Source organism: Pipistrellus kuhlii, unplaced genomic scaffold (genome assembly GCF_014108245.1).
Source record: "Pipistrellus kuhlii isolate mPipKuh1 unplaced genomic scaffold, mPipKuh1.p scaffold_m20_p_5, whole genome shotgun sequence".
NCBI lineage: Eukaryota > Metazoa > Chordata > Mammalia > Chiroptera > Vespertilionidae > Pipistrellus > Pipistrellus kuhlii.
In genome coordinates, this window is record NW_023425551.1 from 31,105,091 (window position 1) to 31,123,551 (window position 18,461).

The 18,461-nt window shown below is 38.2% G+C and overlaps 1 protein-coding gene across 3 annotated transcripts in view; it reads left to right on the plus strand.

Annotated features, from left to right (window-relative positions):
- Positions 1 to 18,461, plus strand: part of SESN1 (sestrin 1) — an 88,390-nt gene that overhangs the window by 61,125 nt on the left and 8,804 nt on the right. For 2 of the 3 annotated variants that reach the window (XR_004983605.2, XM_036413328.2), the window contains exons 2-5: positions 12,505 to 12,570; positions 13,311 to 13,511; positions 14,303 to 14,485; positions 16,701 to 16,943. Coding sequence is in view for 2 of the 3 variants with exons in the window: in XM_036413328.2 (XP_036269221.1) it covers positions 12,505 to 12,570; positions 13,311 to 13,511; positions 14,303 to 14,485; positions 16,701 to 16,943 (693 nt within the window). In the remaining variant the exon portion in view is untranslated. Of the gene's footprint in view, positions 1 to 3,165; positions 3,406 to 12,504; positions 12,571 to 13,310; positions 13,512 to 14,302; positions 14,486 to 16,700; positions 16,944 to 18,461 lie in introns of those variants that run through there. The other variant, XM_036413329.2, reaches the window with a different exon arrangement.

Below are 18,461 nucleotides of genomic sequence, written 5' to 3' on the forward strand. Positions count from 1 at the left end.
TTCTTAAGTGTACTGTGAAGCTATTCAAATGGTGCATAAGGGAAATGAATGCAACATGATTATAGTAATCAGTCATTAGCAAACATTGTATTTGTTAATAATTATGTATAACAGTATATTGTAAAAATTAAGTTACAACATTTTTATTAAAACGTTTCATACATACTGTTACGTTGGCTGGGCAGCAATAATATTCGTTGTGGGCCTCGTGCGGCCTAAGGGCCTCGAGTTTGATATGCTGGCTTTAACAAGTCTCCTCGTTAGGCTTATTTTTAAACTAAACTCCATCCACTATTCTGCATACTCTCTGCTCAAGACCCAATGAACTTCCTTTATTCTGCTACCCTAATGGACCACTCTCACTCTCCTTCCTCTGGGCCTTTGAACATGCTGGTTTTATTGCTTTGAACTCTGCCCTTACTCCCCCACTCCTCCCTTCCTTCCTCTTTTCTCCACCTCTCTTTCTCCTCCCCTCCCCCTCCCCCTCTTTCCTTACCAAGACCTCCCTTCAATTCCCTAAGTCTCAGCTCAGATGTTTCTTCCTTAGGAAGCCTATCTTATCCATAACTCCAAATCTGGACCCTAATGCTTCAAATGAACTCATCTTCCCGCCTCCAGTTTTATGTGGGTGTATCAGCTTGTTTTTTTTTAGAAAATTTGAGTTGAAACCATTACTGCTAATGACAGATGCAAAACCTCACTTTGATACAGTTAAGTTTACCAAAATATTTTTAGAGGGAAGAAAATATTTCCAAAATAATGTTCTTGTATTAGATGTCAGGACTCTTCTTAGAAAAAATAAACTTTTGAAATAAAATGTTTAAATAGCAGACTTTATAAAATAGCTGCTGGCCTATATTGATAACCTGTGGTAAATATCTAAAGCATAATTCTTTCCAATTACTGTTCTGTACTTAGGATGGTCATTTTTGCAGCAGATATTAATCGCATGCCTGCCATGTGCCTAGCACTGGGAGTTCATTAGGAGACGCACCTTCAGGACATCCAGTCTACTCAAGAAGTGAAATCTTTGGAAAATACATACTTTTTAATTGAATGATTTTTGTCAATGTAAGAAGCAACCAAACCTGTAAAGAATTTTTGTGAGTTTATTTGAGCCAAACTGTCAACAATTGCAGGGAAGCAAAATCTCAACACATTGAGATAATGCTCCAGAGAATGGCAGTTTGCACCTTATTTTATACATTACAATCAAAAGAGAAGATGCAAGTTACATGAGGTCTATTGGTGATAGGTTGGGGGGGGGGGGAGGGGGAGTGGAAGAAAGCAAAGTGGGGAAACCTCTGGGATTAGACGAAAAGTAGCATGGCATTTAGGTCTTTTACCTAGGTAGGTTCAGGATTGATAACAACTGACATGATAATAATAGCAATGAGAAGATTTGTGGTCTTCCTCTTGTGCCCTGGTTGTGCCCTGAGGTGTCGGGAAAAAAACACTAAAACAGGACATTCCATGGAATTTTATCCTAGATGTAAAAGACAGTAAGTAGTAGACTGGCTTAGTTAAGGTAAAGATTGACTTTTGTCCAGGAAGATCTTATCCTAGGCCAGTGGTCAGCAAACTCATTAGTCAACAGAGCCAAATATCAGCAGTACGACGATTGAAATTTCTTCTGAGAGCCTTTTTTTAAACAAACTTCTTCTAACGCCACTTCTTCAAAATAGACTCGCCCAGGCTGTGATATTTTGTGGAAGAGCCAAAGAGCCACATGTGGCTCTCGAACCGCAGTTTCCCGGCCATGGATCTAACTACCTTGATAGCTCACAACCCCATACAAGAAGCCCATTTGTGTTTTCTATACAGTCATGTATCTGGTACAGCTCATATTGCTGTAAATTGAATGGTTTTCTGGGTTTATTTTTGCCTGTTTGTAGCTGAGTGGGCATTTGTTTGTTTTTGTGGCTGTATTCAGAACTCCCTCTGAGCTTGGAAGCTTCTATAGCCTTTTCTTCTATGCTATCAGCCCAAGGTTGCTTTTCTTGACCAGTAAAAATATTTTGGGTGCTTTAACAATTTATAAAAGTAGTGTATGAAAACAAACATCTTATTTATCTGGAAAGATAAAAAGTAACCATTCTTAATCTGCTACTTTTAAAATATGACAGTTTGAGCAAAAGGAGTAATTTATTATTATCTGAGACATTGTAATTTCACTTCTAAGATTGAAACTTATTTTCATTTGTAAGTTCTGGTTCTGTGCCTGCCAGAATTTATTGATTTTTAAATTCCATTTGTTTCCTTCTGTCAGATGTTCCAACTTTATTTTTAACCTGAACATGTAAGCTTTTGAAAACCATAGGGCAAAAATGTAAAAAAAGTTCTAATTTAGGAGTTGATTTTTAAAAGTTAATGGAGTCATGTAAGGAAATAGTATTGACACAATATTTGAGAGATTTGTGTTCTGGAACCAATAATATCAGGTTTTTGTGTTCCTTTATAACCTATATTTTCTTTAAAATTTGATCAGATTTTCAGAAATTCTTTAGAATCCAAGGCACTTATGAGGGAACATTAGACATTTTAAAGCCGTCGAATTTACTTGAGAATTTAGGGATCTGCTAATCTTATCTGTATAGGAGTGATATTTATAGTTTCTATATAGCTTACCAAAAATCAATTTACATTGAATATAGGCAGGCCATGGTCCCGTACTTCTTGAGTTCTGTGGCCCCTTCTGCGTTGTTTGGGCATTATTGGAAGGGAAGAGGGAAATTTCAGTGGTTTATAAAATGTAAAAGGAACCTGATTCCTCATCTTGGTATGAGGGTCAGTCGTAGAGGCTGGGTGCTGTCTGGCTCTGGGTAAAAGGGTGGAGGGAGGGCAGGCTCTCGGCTGCGGGTAGTGGGGGCGGGGGCACGTTCGCCTTTCCCTGCAGCCCCGAGGGCTGCGGGGCTCGTGCTGCAGTGCACGCTCACCTCCCAACCGACTGGAGTTCCGGACCTGACAATGAGCCGCTCTGGGGAGCTGGGCCCCAGGAGGCTGTTTTCCGCCCGGTTGGTCAGCTTCAGAACCGCCCGCCAATGCCCGCCCATCCGCGCCGGGAGGGCGGGGCTCCAGGGCGCCGAGGGCCCGAATTGGTGCTCGCGGCCTCCGGCGGCGGAGTGACAGCGGGGCTGGGGGTGTGGCTTGTTTCTGGCCCCGCCCCGCCCGGCCGCTCTTCCCCTGCCGTCAGCGCTGACTGAGGTGCTGCAGCCCGAAGCCCAGCGGCCTGCCTCCCACCCGCGCTCCCCCTCCGAGCCGCCCAGGCCACTCGGGACCGCCGCCTCTCGTCTCCACGCCGACATGCGCCTGGCCACCGCCGCGAACGAGGCGTACACAGCCTCGCTGGCCGTCTCGGAGCTGCTCGGCTGCAAGCAGTGCGGCGGGGGCCGCGGCCGGGACGAGGTACTCGGGCGAGGGGCCGGTCAGGCGGGCGGGCAGCCCGGCCAGCTACCTGGCTGCAGGGTGGTGTGTGGCCTCCCCTCGGACTCCCCCGAACAGCCTCAGAGAACGCGCCCGTGGGAGGGCGCCCCAACAACCGCCCTGCGCGGCGGCCGGGGCGTCTCGGGCTGTCCTGCGTCCCCTTGGGTGAAGGGGCGGGCTGGGATGGAGGGGACACGCTCTCCACGCTGGTCCCTAGGCAGAACCTGCCGGGCTGGGAGAGACACCTGCCCGGTCGTTTAAATGGAAGCCTCCGAAACATAAATAACATTGCTTCTGTGCAAGTCTCCACAAGTCAGAAACCGAACAAAGCTCTAGTCTCACGGTGGAACAGCCTGTGGATTTTTTCCCCCAGGCGTCCTGTCAAACCAGATTTTTCCCTGACCCCTCACTCCCTTTGCCTACTATTTAAAAAGAGAAAGACAAAGGGGAAAAAAAAAATACATTTGAGTCAGTTAAAAGATGTTGCCTAGAGTAGGTATGTTCTGCCAACTCCATAACGTTATGCAGAACGTTTATTCTTATTACCATCCTTTTGTGCCTGAATTGGCCTTCAGAAAGAACCAATTGTAACATTTTGTATTTTTCCTAAGTGGTTGCAAAGAGGGCACCATTTGAGAGTTACTAATATAACTTTACAATTACATCCTCTGAAAGAAAGGCTTTGATTCCTAAATAACAATAGACAAAATAAGTCGTCACTAAAGTTTGCATTGAAATCAGATTGCTGTATATTGCCTTCAAGAAATCTAAATGCAGAGTAATTTATCTGTAGCTTTGCCCACTAAAATTACTGTTTTAATATAGTATTTTAAATGGAATATACATTATGAGAACACTTGAATATTCACATAAATTTAAATGAAGACATTTTCTCTTGGAAGGTTGTATAATAACAGAAAATTCTTTTTCTAGATTTAACACTCATGGATATATAATATGCTCCTTGTTTACAATTAATGCAACAACCTAAAAATCACACACACACACAAAACAACAAAAACTCTTATAACTTGCTTTGGAAACTTTACCAAAGAGAAAACACTGTGAAGGTGCTCAAATAGCATTTATAGTTTTTGTTTGGAAGCCATACAGATACTTTCTCATTTTGAGAAATGAACCCCAATAATTGTGCTTGAATAGATCTGTTATTTCTGGCTATATTTGTGAGGCAGAATCCTGGTTCTTACCCAAATCTAGACTCCCTAAATATAGCCATGTAAATTGGAAGATAGAGAGATACATTTTTAGCTTGCACATTGATTATCCATGGTATTGTGCCTATGGGATTGTGTTTGGGAACCAGGAAGCTTTGTACAGTTAGTTGTATTTCATTTTTAACACAACCAACATGTGAGAATATAAATTAGGAAGCACACTTTATAGGAAAATGATTTACTTTGCTACTCCAATAAATAACACAACTCTTTCAAATAGCAAGCTTCCATAGTGCTTTTATATGAAAGACTTCCAGGAATGAAACTTCTAACTATAGTATACTAGAGGCCTAGTGCACCAAATTTGTGTTGAGGGGGGGGATTGTCCCTCATCCTGGCTTGCACCCTCTCCAACCTGGGACCCCTCGGGGGATGTCCGACTGTTGGACATCCCTCTTGCAATCTGGGACTGCTAACTCCTAACCACTTGCCTGCCTACCAGTTTGATTGTTGCCTAACTGTTCACCTGCCAGCCTCATGGCCCCCAAATGCCCTCCCCTGATGGCCCGATTGCCCCTAACCACCTCTGCCTTGGCCCCCACCATTGTGGCTTTGTCTGAAAAGGAGTTGGATGGTAGGAAGATGTCTGGTCTCCTGGTCTAATTAGCATATTACCCTTTTATTAGTATAGATAGGGCACACCTAGGAACCTAAGTCAGCCTTACAAACCCAGTACTTTGAAGTCAGTGATTGTTTATTTTTCTAAAATCTCTCTATATAAGCCTAAGTGACTAAACGACCAGTCATTTGACACGCACTGACCACCAGGGGTAGATGCTCAACACAGGAGCTGCCCCCTGGTGGTCAGTGCACTTCCGCAACCAAGCTCCCACAGTCCCTCCACTCAGCCGGCCCCCCCCAATCACCAGCTAGGCTGAGGGACCCCACCCATGCATGTATTCATGCACCGGGCCCCTAGTATCCTATAGAATAGACTAATATGCTAAGTGTCCAATTGTCTGGTTGCCATTCAACCATTCAAAATGTAATATGCTAACGATATGCTAAGGTCGCTCAGCCGCTTGCTATGACATGCACTGACCACCAGTGGACAGACACTCCAACTGATAGGTTAGCTAGCTGCTGGGGTCCAGCTGATCAGGACTGAGTGAGACGGACTGGGCACACTATGGAGCCTTCCCATGGTCCTTCCCCGCCTGGCCATCCTCCCACGTTCCTCCCCAGCCCCCATGATGCACCAGTGGGATCTCTCGGCCTAGCCTGTGCCCACTCGTAATGTGGGCTGAGGGATACCCCACTTACTCCTAATCCCCGAGTGCAGGAATTTTGTGCACTGGGCCTCTAGTAGTTAACAAGTGACCAGACTCTAGAAAATGAGGTGCCTTGAACTTTACATATTTCTAAATTTTCTAGTAGAGTAAATGACAATTTTAAAAGAAACACTAGTATATTTTGTTATAATAGGAATATTTCTTTATAACACTTTTTAGATTTCTTTATTTCTATTTAAATTTATTTGATTTTTATTGATTTCAGAGAGGAAGGGAGAGGAGAAAGAGTTAGAAACATCAATGATGAGAGAGAATCACTGATTGGCTGTCTCCTACATGCCCCCTCCTGGGGACTAAGCCCACAACCTGGGCCTGTGCCCTTAATGGGAATTCAGGAAGTTCTATCCACTGAGCCAAACCAGTTAGGGCACTATGTAAAATTTTTGAATGCCAAAATGCTAGCACCCAGCTCTAGACAATGATTCCCCTTAGGAAGGGGGAGTGGGGTGGAACTTTCACTTTTACACAATATATCTTTGCCTTGTTGAAATACCTTAAAAAGCACAAACTCCAATTAATGTCAAATGTTGTGGTTATTAGTATTAAAGCATCTGTACAGTTTTAAGATGTACCAAGTGCAGTGTGAAAAATATGATTCAAATGATATGAGTATTCTAAGTTTTTAAGTAGTATTACAAGTAGATAGATGCCATAAGCCAACAAATGCTTTCATTTTGCATTTGTGACAAATTCATTCTTTTACTTAATATTTACATAGATTCATAAAAGTATCTTAATAGGTTTTTAAAAATCTCATTAGAATAATACTTTCATACAGTGATACATTACATAGTTTTTCTGTGATACTATCAACATTTGCTAAGAATGTTCATACTGTGAAAGTTACTGTGTTAATAGTATAATAGACACTAATGATACTATGTCAGAGATTTACAGCAATGTTGTAATGGTGAAGACTTGCTATCTCTTCTAAAGATGCTGAGTAGGAGAATTGTTGAGGGGAGGACTGTTAGTTCCCTTGTTAGTTTTCCCAGCCACACCTTTACCAAGAGCCAATGATGTTTATGCTGTGATTAGCATCTACATCTATCTGTTTTTCAACAAGGTTACTTTCCCTTGGCAATTTTGCTTCCTAGAATCTAGATTGGACAAAATTTTTATAAAGTCTATAATTCAGTTTCTTAGATGAAGTAACCTTTAAGAAGTTATGAAAGGCACTTAGTTTGGGTATGATTACCCTATTGAAAACCTGCAGTGCCTTTTTTGGATCAATTCCTGCCAGAAAATAGGGTATTAACTAATTTGTCATGTAACTAAGAAAAATCAGTGTTTCAAAAGTAAATTTTCCAGAAAATTAAAACTTTCAACCTTTCAGAGACCCAAAATACTATTATATAATAACTATAGGCCCGGTGCATGAAAATTCATGCACTGGAGAGGGGCGGTCTCTCAGCCCATCCTGCCCCCTCTCACAGTAGGGAGCCCTCAGGGACATGAGGTGACCCGGTGATCAGGGGATGGTGACGCCCCATCACACCTTTGCTGTGCCTCTGTCAGCAGTGCAAGCCTCAGCTGGCCCTGGTTACCTGAGCCTTGGGTGGCCCTGGGTGGCTGGACAGCTGCCATCAGAGGCTTGTCTGCACCTCAGGCTGGCCCTGGGAGGATGAGAGGACTGGGTGCCGCCATTTTGTGATTGTGAGCACCGCCATCTTTGAGGGTAGGGCAGTCAATTAGCATATTCCCTCCTTATTGGCTGTGGTTGCGGCCATCTTTGCGATGGCGTTAGGATCAATTAGCACATTACCTCTGTTAGATAGGATAGTGGTATCTAAAAGAACCTTTAAATTATCAAAAATTCATAATGAGGCTCAATAAACACTACCACTAACCTGACTTCCTTGCTGTTTTCAGGATAATTATTATCTGTTTACTTTTCCCAGAAGTTAGATCTCAATTTGTGTACAATGGAGGGCTAGATAGAATCAGTGATCTGCTTTCCACCAGTATCTGGACTAGGATAAATTGGGATTCAATCTCATGGCTCATCAGGAGTACCCCAGGTCAACCCTTTTTATAGAGAGGGTCATATCTTGTTCTTGTATCCTTCTCAGGTACCTACTCACTTAACTAAGAGAGAAAACAAAGGACATCTTTTGAGTCCTGCCTCTAAATATTGGGAAAATAATTGATGTGAGATCTAGAATAGTAGTAATTGTATTTCTCAGTCTTGATATTGACCCTTTCTGTTGGGGAAAGACTTTTTTAAAATCTGTCCATCTCTTTTCCTTCCCCTTATCTTTTTTTTTCTTTTTTTTTCTTTCTTTTTTTTCACTTTCTCTCTTCCCCCCTACCATTTCCCTACGGCTTTTACAGAATGTCACAAACATCTCATAATTTCTTCAGCTTAGTAGAAAATTGACCCTCATAGCCCAAGGGTGAGCTCGGTAAAATTCTATTTTACTTAGAACTAACCTTAGGTAAAACAATTAAATTGTATTCTTGAATGTCAGAGACTTCTTTTCATTTTTATTTTTTCAGTTTTTTGTGTTGTTTTTTTTCTGTTCTTCCCCTCTTTTCTTTTTAGATTCATATCTTTGTCAAACTGGTGCCTCATCAAGGAATGGAATTGATTTTAACACTAAGAGATTATTAGCATAATTAATTTATTATTCTTTCCCAAAAATGTTGGCTTTTCTTAACATCATGTTTTAAAATGCATAATTTTTCCCTTTAAAATAATTTTATTTCCTGAAGAACGGGAAGAAGGGTTTGGCCAATGAAGGCAAGGAAGAGGGGAGACAGTGATACCAATATGGCCTCTAAATTCTCACAGCTGTACTGATGGACTTACAGAGACTTGAAAATTACACAGGACTGTTGGCAAAGACCCTTGCCATAACTATAGGAAAAATATTCTGTTTCTGAAACATCAGTAGTGACTTTCTTAGAACTGGAAAACTTGTTTTTATAATATTTTGGTATGTAGACTATACATTTGGTATACAAATAAAACCAAAATAATATTCAACCTTTTTGTTTGAGGCCCATGTGCTATCAACCTGGTCTCATTAAAAACTATATTTATCACCTACAATATCCTGCTAATGTATTTGTAGAATAAAGTCCTAGAAGTTGAGTTGCTAAGTTTTTCCTCCTCTCCTTACAAAGAGGAACATCCCAATAATAAAAGGCTAATATGCAAATTGACCAAATGGTGGAACGGCCGGTCGCTATGATGAGCATTGACCACCAGGGGGCAGACGCTCAATGCAGGAGGCTCATGGCTGGCGAGTGCACTGGCAGTGCTAAGGATGTCCAACTGTCAGCTTAAGTTGGGGAGTGGGCAGACCTAAGCCAGTAGTTGGACATCCCCTGAGTGCTCGTGTGCTGCAAGAGGGTGCAGGCCAGGCTGAGGGACCCCTCCCCATGAGAGCATGAAATTTGTGCACTGGGCCTCTAGTAAATATATATTTTGCTTTTTTGTCCCACATTCTATACCTTGGAGATCTTTTAAAGCCAACCCATGTGGAACTGCCTCATTTTGTAGGCTGCATGTTATTTTAGTCCAGTGATTTTTTAACTGGTGTGCCACAATTTTAAAACATGCAATAACTGACTATTTAGTCAGAGGACTAATCTCTTTTTCCCTTAGATTGTCAAATAAAAAATGACAACAGCCAACACAATAGTCATCTAGTGTGAATAAATCAAAATTATACCTATTTTTTGTCAAATTGGCAAAATATATAGTTTTTGGTGTGCTACAGAATTTTAGTAATTTATGTATTCAATGAAATGAAAAGGGTTAAAAATCACTGTTCTTGTCTATGTATTGAAACAGCCCTCTGTTGATGAGCACTTAGGTTTTTTATATCTTATACTTTTAGAACAATGTTATAGTTATTATCTTTTTAAATACTATATAACATTTCTCATATGTAACCTTGATGTTTAGGATGGAATTGTTGATTCAAAAGGTATCTGACTGTTTCATTTTGATCATTATTACAAATTGCCCTTTCAGAAGTTGTAATAATTTATACTCATTATGTATTTCTTGATCATTTTTTTCTCATACTTCAAAACACTCTCATCAGAATGTATAAGCAATGAATGATATTTATCTACCCCCTCTCCATAGCCTGTTATCAAATATTTTTATTTTCTTTCAAACTTTTAGATTTTAAAACAATCTTTTAGGTGAAAAATTGTATCTTAGTGTAGTTAAGTTGCAGTTGTTTTATTGTGAAGGATCCTTTTAGCCATTTGTATTTCCTTTTATCTTAATTGTCTGTGTTCTTTGTTCATTTTTCTATTAGGTTATTGGAGATTCCTTAATGATTTGTAGGAGTCTTTATAGAGTAAAGAAATTTAGTCTTTTGATATATGAATTGTAAATATATTTCCCAGTTTTCTGTTGGCTTTTGACTTTGTATGCTTATTTTTCCCATGTGGAAGTATTCTTATCACATTTATCAATCCTGTGGTTTATGACTTGGATTTTGTGGCATTCTTAAGCCTGCTCCATTTCATGTGTTTTGTTATACCACTGCAATAGTTTTTAGTTTATTTTATTATATGTAACTCATTTACTATGGAGTAAAGTATGATTTAAGGCTCCAACTTCATTTGAAGTTGTCCCAAGATCATTTGTTGAATAATCTCCCACACTTGATATGTCACCTTTTTATATACTAAAGTCCCAAGAATAATGTCTCATTATAAAATGAATAATAAACCACTGAAATTGGTATTTTCTTAAAAATGCACTTTGTTTAAATAAGATAGTAAATATATACAAAGGGGCAAATATTGATTTTAGCCTTAAAGTTTTACCCAATATATTATTTTTTGAACTGTAACTATATTAGAGATTCGGCAGTTAAGGCTAATGAATCCTTTTTTTTATATATATATCCCTGCATTTATATCAAGATGATATATTGAATAGCAGAAATGTGGGGGGGTTGGGTTTTTTTTGCATTTATTATGGGATATTAAAATCAAGACTCATACATAGTCAGACCAATGAATTGGGTGCCTCCTCTAATGAAGTGTATGGTGCTTAGAACATTACTATCTTCAGTATAAGTGTGGAATAATCTAATTAAGAAATCTCTGATCTCCAATACAAGATTATTTGAATTATATATGCTAGAGATTCATTTGGCAAATGTAGCCTACTTTGAATCTGAATCCTGAGTTCTAATAAAGATTATCTTTAATTTTGTTCTGCCTGCTTAATTTTTTTAAAAAGTACTGATTTTTTACAGAGAGGAAGGGAGAGGGATAGAGAGTTAGAAATATCAATGAGAGAGAAACATCAATCAGCTGCCTCCTGCACATTCTCTACTGGGGATGTGCCCACAGCCAAGGTACATGCCGTTGACCTGAATCAAACCTGGGACCTTTCAGTCCGCAGGCTGATGTTCTATCCACTGAGCCAAACCGGTCAGGGTTGCCTGCTTAATTTTTAAGACTCCATTCTGCTCAAAAGGTTTTCATTCACTTGGACCAGATTTCTTGAATTGCTGCCACATGTCCTCCTCTAACCCTCCCGCCCCTTTTTTCTTTAAAAGGAAAGCATCTGGTTTATATCATGAAGGACTTTTTGAAGCAGTATTGAGAGGATAGAAATGCTATTTGTATGTAATGTAATTTGTACCTAAGCAAGGGTTAATCTTTAGTTGTTAAAATGCTAAGAAATTTTTGTTTAGAGACCAGATTGATGAGCCTTAAAAAAATAAGGTTGAATTATTTTTTATTTTGTTTTTATAAACACACTGTATTGGGGGGCGGGGGAATGGAAGCCTTAACAATAAATTTTTAGTTTCTATTAATCACACTTCATTATAACATAAGGTATAGAATTCTGAATTCCAGGTACAGGATTCTAGATTCACTATATCAAAAAGCAAAAAAAAAACCCCAAAACATTTATTTCTCAATTACTTGAGCTTGCCTAAAATATAAGCAAGGTTGATGGCAGATAAAAAACATAATTTAAGGCTCACAAATAAAATTAATTTCTCTAAAATTGCTTTTATTCAACCATAGAGAAAACATGTCCTGCAGTACTTTCTCTCTTGTAGATTTAAATAACTTTATTTTTCACAATATTTCTGCCCGTAATGTAAACCATTATTGTAGATGTAATAATAATACTTTTTTTAGTTTAAGACATCTAGGTAGGGGTTACTGCTTTTTCATTTCCTGAAAAGATGCACGAGAATTGATATTTTGGTTGGTTGTATTTTAGATGTACAAACACATTGGTCTTATTTTGTATCACTGACAATCCACAGGGTTGGCTGCTATGTACTGAACTTTCTGTTCTAGACATTTTGCCAAGTACTTTATGCAAAACTCTGGTTTAAGTGAAACAGGTTTCATTGTTTTTAGTCAGAGTCATATTGTAAGCTGTTGTCAGCTATGTGATGCAAACAGAAGGGTTGGTATGTATATATGACCATGAAAGCAAACCACCAAAACAAGCCTGTCTCTGTTCAACTGGTTGTTTTTCCCCTTTCCTGTAGCTTCAGTTCATGTTGTTTACTGCTGGAGGCCTGAGATGGTGTAATTTTCTTTTCTAGGAACTTGGAATTAGAATTCCTCGACCACTGGGACACGGACCAAGCAGATTTATCCCAGAAAAAGAGGTATGTTGTTTGTGAAAGTACATAGTGAACTGTGTGCTTTTAAGGAAAAACTTCCATGACCTACATCTTGGTATCTGAACAGTTGTTATTATTAGTCAACAACATGTTTTACGCAAAGTTGACACAATTAATCATGCTTTGGCAGTGAGTCTGTGGGATTAGAAAGCTGTTGTAGTCATGTTGATTTCTAGTATTTCTAACACCCATATTTAATCAAGGAAAGGCAAGACTTGTTTTGACCAATGATAATCCATCTGATTATATTTAGATATTATTTAGGCAAGTCCAGAGCTGAGTTACTTGGTCTTGACCATCTCCACAGGTTGGTACCAGTGCTCGATTGGATCTTTAATTTTAAGTATGTAACTACTCCTAGGCTTTGTTTACCGATGTTTGCTCTTAGTCAGTTTTGATTCCCCTTAAATTGAGTGAGAGTAGGCACTGTTATAAGGAAAAGCTTTAGTATCTGTTTGCAAGCTTTGCAAGTTTGATAATCTAAATATGCTTCTGTATCTGGATTCTGAATAGGTCTTTCTGGATGGCCTTTAATGTTCATTCCCTTCTATATAATATGTGACTGTTCTTCTGTCTGCTGCCAGTTGAGTTAAATTTGTAACCCCTCTCTACTCTTAAGCCAAATTTAATCTGTTTCTAGATGATACTTAGAATGCAGTGTTTGCATATTTTTTTTAACACCAATTTACAATTTATGTAATTCTGGTTTTCTCTCTTTTATACAGATTCTTCAGGTGGGGAGTGAAGACGCACAAATGCATACTTTATTTGCAGATTCTTTTGCTGCTTTGGGTCGTTTGGATAACATTACTTTAGTGATGGTTTTTCACCCACAGTATTTGGAAAGTTTCTTAAAAACTCAACACTATCTACTGCAAATGGACGGGCCATTACCCCTGCATTACCGGCACTACATTGGAATAATGGTTTGTGAACATTCAATGAAAAATCCTGCCTGCTTTATTAATCTTTTTAAGAAATGGTTAATACTTTAAACATAGGGATAAATACGTATATTGTGACTTCTTATTGGCTTCCTGTTAGGTACTGAGTCTGTTTTTCCTCTTTCCAAATAAGTATGCTCTCAAGTATAACAAGAAGAAACATGTATTTACATACTTTTAAGAATAAACTAAAATATGTTTCACTAATATAAATAGTTCACACTGATATAAGTGGTGCTAATTAAAGTTTCTTCTTAATCTGAATTTTAAAAGTTGCTATGTAAGTGAAGTTTCTAATGTTCAAATAGTTTTATCAGATATTTTTTGTTCTTGGAATATTTCTGAGGTGCTCTCCATGGTATATGAATTTTTATTTTTTTATTATTTTTTTTAATATATTTTATTGATTTTGTACAGAGAGGAAGGGAGAGGGATAGAGAGTTAGAAACATTGATGAGAGTGAGTCATCGATCAGCTGCCTCTTGCACACCCCCTACTGGGATATGCCCGCAACCAAGGTACATGCCCTTGACCGGAATCGAACCCGGGACCCTTTAGTCCCCAAGCCGACGCTCTATCCATTGAGCCAAACTGGTCTCGGCTGGTATATGAATTTTTAAAAACTGTTTATATGAAAGCTTCATTCTGTAGTTTAGGAAAATTTGAAATACACTAACCAAAAAATTTAATTAGCTGTTTTGAACATTATTAAAAAAGGATTTGTAGTTCAAGATTTTATTATAGTTAGAATAATCTTTTTGTTTTCTGTTAAGGCTGCAGCAAGACATCAGTGCTCCTACTTAGTGAACCTCCATGTAAATGATTTCCTTCATGTTGGTGGGGACTCCAAGTGGCTTAATGGCTTAGAGAATGCTCCTCAAAAACTACAAAATTTAGGAGAACTTAACAAATTGCTAGCCCATAGACCTTGGCTTATTACTAAAGAACACATTGAGGTAAGTAGTAAAGTAATATATCTAGGGGCCATTAAAATTTTTTAATTGAACTTAATTGGGGTGATGTTGATTAATTATACAGGTTTCAGGTATATATCATTTGTATATTGTATTGTGTGTTTACCACCAAAAAAGATATTTTTTTCAATAGACTCTTTTTAGGTTTTAGGTTTATAGGAAAGGGTCAGACTTCCCAAATTTTATCTCCTCAAACTTCCCGGAATACACATACCTTCTATTATTAATATCTAGAATTATTAGTATGGTGCATTTTATGTAATTGAATCAGTATTGATATAAACTTAACTATATTTACATTTGGGTTCATTCTTTGAGTTGTATAATTTTATGGGTTTTGACAAATGCATAATGTCATGTATCCACCATTATAGTTTCATACAGAATAATTTCACTGCTCTAAAAGTCCCCTGTTCAATTTCTCCTTCCCCCTAAACTCCTGCAACCACTGATCTTTTTACTGTTGCCTTTTCCAGAATGTCATGTAGTTGGAATCATACGGTACTTCATGTAGCCTTTTCGGACTAGCTGCTTTTATTTATCAGTGTGCATTTAAAGTTCCTACTTGCCTTTAAATGGCTTTATAGCTCTTTAAAAAAAAATATTGATTTTAGAGAGAAAGAAACATTGATGATTAGCTGCCTCTTGCAAAGGCCCTTTTGGGGAATCAAGCCCACAAACCAGGCATAAGACCTCTTGGTGCACAGACAGTGCTCAAGCAACTGAACTACACTAGCCAGGGCACTCATTTTTATTGCTGAAAAATGGTCCTGTGTATGAGTGTACCACCATTTGTTTTATCCAATCACCTATTGAAGGACATTACTTCCAGTTTGGGGCAATTGTGAATAAAGCTGCTAGAAACATTCATGTGAAGGGTTTTTGATGGACATAAGTTTTATATATTTTATTGATTTTTTACAGAGAGGAAGGGAGAAAGAGAGCTAGAAATGTCAATGAGAGAGAAACATCAACCAGTTGCCTCTTGCACACCCCCTACCGGGGATGTGCCCGCAACCAAGGTACATGCCCTTGACCGGAATCGAACCCGGGACCTTTCAGTCCGCAGACCGACGCTCTACCACTGAGCCAAACCGGTTTTGGCAGTTTTAAACTCAACTGGGTAAATAATTGAGTGATTGCTGGATTGTATATTAAGCCTATGTTCAGCTTTGTGATAAACAGTCTTCCTTCCAAAGTGGCTGTACCAGTTTGCATTCCCACCAGCAGTTAATGAGCATTCTCACTGCTCTTCATCCTGGCCAGCATTTGGTGTTATCGATTTTAGCCATTCTGATAACTTATAAGTGGCATCTTGTTTTCTATCTTTTAAAAATACCATCTTAAACTACTTCCTTCTGGTTCTATTTATTAATAAAGATAATAGAATAGCATGGCTTAGTGTTGACCTATAAACCAAGAGGTCATGGTTTGATTCTCCAACGGGGCACATGCCTGTGTTGTGGGCTCGATCCCCAGAGTAGGGCATGCAGGAGACAATCAATGATTCTCTCTTTCTTCCTCTCTGAAATCAATAAAAATATATTATATATCATAGAAGAAAAGTAGATTGGCATTCTCTAAAAATTTCTACTGCATAGTAGATACTTTTAAATATATGTTTTTGTAGAATATTTTAGATACTGTTACATAATAACATCAAGAAGATACAAGCTTTGAATATAATTAATACAATATTGTTTAATAAAACATTATACAAGATTATGGAGCAGGAGGGACACAGATTGTAAAACTCTGGAGAATTATAGACTTTGATAATAATCTAAAACAACAAACAAAAAGTATATTTTATACAGTAGTTTCCTTAAAAGACATAGATTATATTGGATTTGAAACTTTGAACAACATAGTAATTAATCCACTCAACCTAGTATCTGAAATAAGGCAACTGGTTTTAATATGCTTTTATTGCAAAATACATTCTATTATATTTTTAAATCAGGATTTCAGAAAATAAAAATGATAATGTATAATTATCATATATTAAGCTCTATTGGTGAACACAGTTCATAAAAATTAGCAAATTCTGGGTCTACATGTCTCAAATGTAATTTTATGCAAAATTTTGTACACTAATTCTGTTTTCAATGGATTAAATACCAAGATGAACTATATACTTTCATCAACACCATACTCCAATATTAAATTATTCTTTCCCCCCTTCCTCTTCCCCAAGCAACTTTTAAAAGCTGAAGAGCACAGCTGGTCCCTTGCAGAACTGGTACATGCAGTAGTTCTACTCACACACTATCATTCTCTTGCCTCGTTCACATTTGGCTGTGGAATCAGTCCAGAAATTCATTGTGATGGTGGCCACACATTCAGACCTCCTTCTGTTAATAACTACTGCATCTGTGACATTACAAATGGCAATCACAGTGTGGAAGAGAATCGGGTCAACTCAGCAGAAAATGTTTCGGTAAGTCTCTTATCTTGTTACGTGATTATCATAAGACTAATTTCTAATATCATAAGACTAATTTCTAATCTCAATAATTGCTGTTTGTTTGTTTTTTGTTTTTTCCCATTGGGTCCCTATATCTGTTCATTCAGCAAGTATTTATTGACTGTCTCCAAATACCCAGCATTAATCCAGTACTAAGGGATATACAAGTTTATAAGACCACTTAAGAAGTTACATTTGAGTAATTTTAGGATTAGGGGCCACCAGCATGTGCCCCATCAGAGCCAGCTAGTACTGAAGAGCTAGTGAGAGGAGGTTGAGAATAGTGCTAGTGGTGATAGTGACTTCCTAATGCCAATCACATCCTTTTCTTCCCTGCTGGACAAAAGACACAAGCACAGGCTGGCTTCTGATTTAAATGAAATGTCTCTAAAGAGATAACAGGTCTAGAATAGCACTTGGTATTTTTCAGGTGCTAAATTACATACAGTGAGATCAGCACATTATGGAAAATCATTTTCCCAAGGTTGATCAGCATGCTTTGCTGACAAAGCCTAAGACTACCATTGTCCTCCTCTCTGGAGCTAATTGGGTTCACATTATAGATCTGTATAAGATCAGTGATAATTTATCAAAGCTTAGAGGTTAAGAGATGGTCTAAGGGAGAGTATATCAGTTGCTAGGATGCTTAGAAATTGTATTATTGCTCTTGCCTACTTTTTTAAAAATCATATATGAGCATTTATTCCAATAATAAATGAAAGCATTATGGGAGAGAAGCAGGTCGGCTATGAAAATCTGCTCTGGTTCACATCCTCCACGCCCCACCCTCCCACCCCCAGTAAACCAGCTGCTTAATTGGGTAGGACAAATATTACATAGGAAAGTAGGCAAAAAGAATAAGAATGGTTATGCAAAATGGGTATTTGATTAAAGTACGAGGCTAAAGAAAAGTATTTGATTGTTTTTAGTGATCCTTCTATTAAAAACATAGTGAAATATTAGGAAAGTTTTCTGTAGTAGATAAGCTTCCTATTTTCAGGTGTTGAGTTGGCTTCTTTTAGAAGATTTATAGGCTAGATTTATAGGCCAGACTGATTGGACTTAACAGTAAGTTGATATAACTTAACCCTTTGCACTCCGCTGTCCCCTCTCAGGGGACATTGCAGTTTATTAGTGATTGCGGGGAATTGAGTTAACTCAATGCACCCGCCGCAAAGTACTGTCGAGTAGCTGGTAGCCAATGTCCAGAATGGTTCGGAGTGCAAAGGGTTAATATAATTTATTCTTCAGATACAAATGATGAAAAACAAACCAAAAATAATTTCCTCATATAATATCAGCATGTTAATATTAAAATATATTGTTTCTTATCTCTATTTTAGAGGAAAATGGATAAACAAATTAACATAATAAAGGGGTAATGTGAGTTGATAGAGACCTTAATTAAAAACACACACACAAAAACACCACATCTTGGGTCTTTTTCTTAAGCAACACAATCCCTTTTCAGTTTTTTAAATTTTTGTTTGG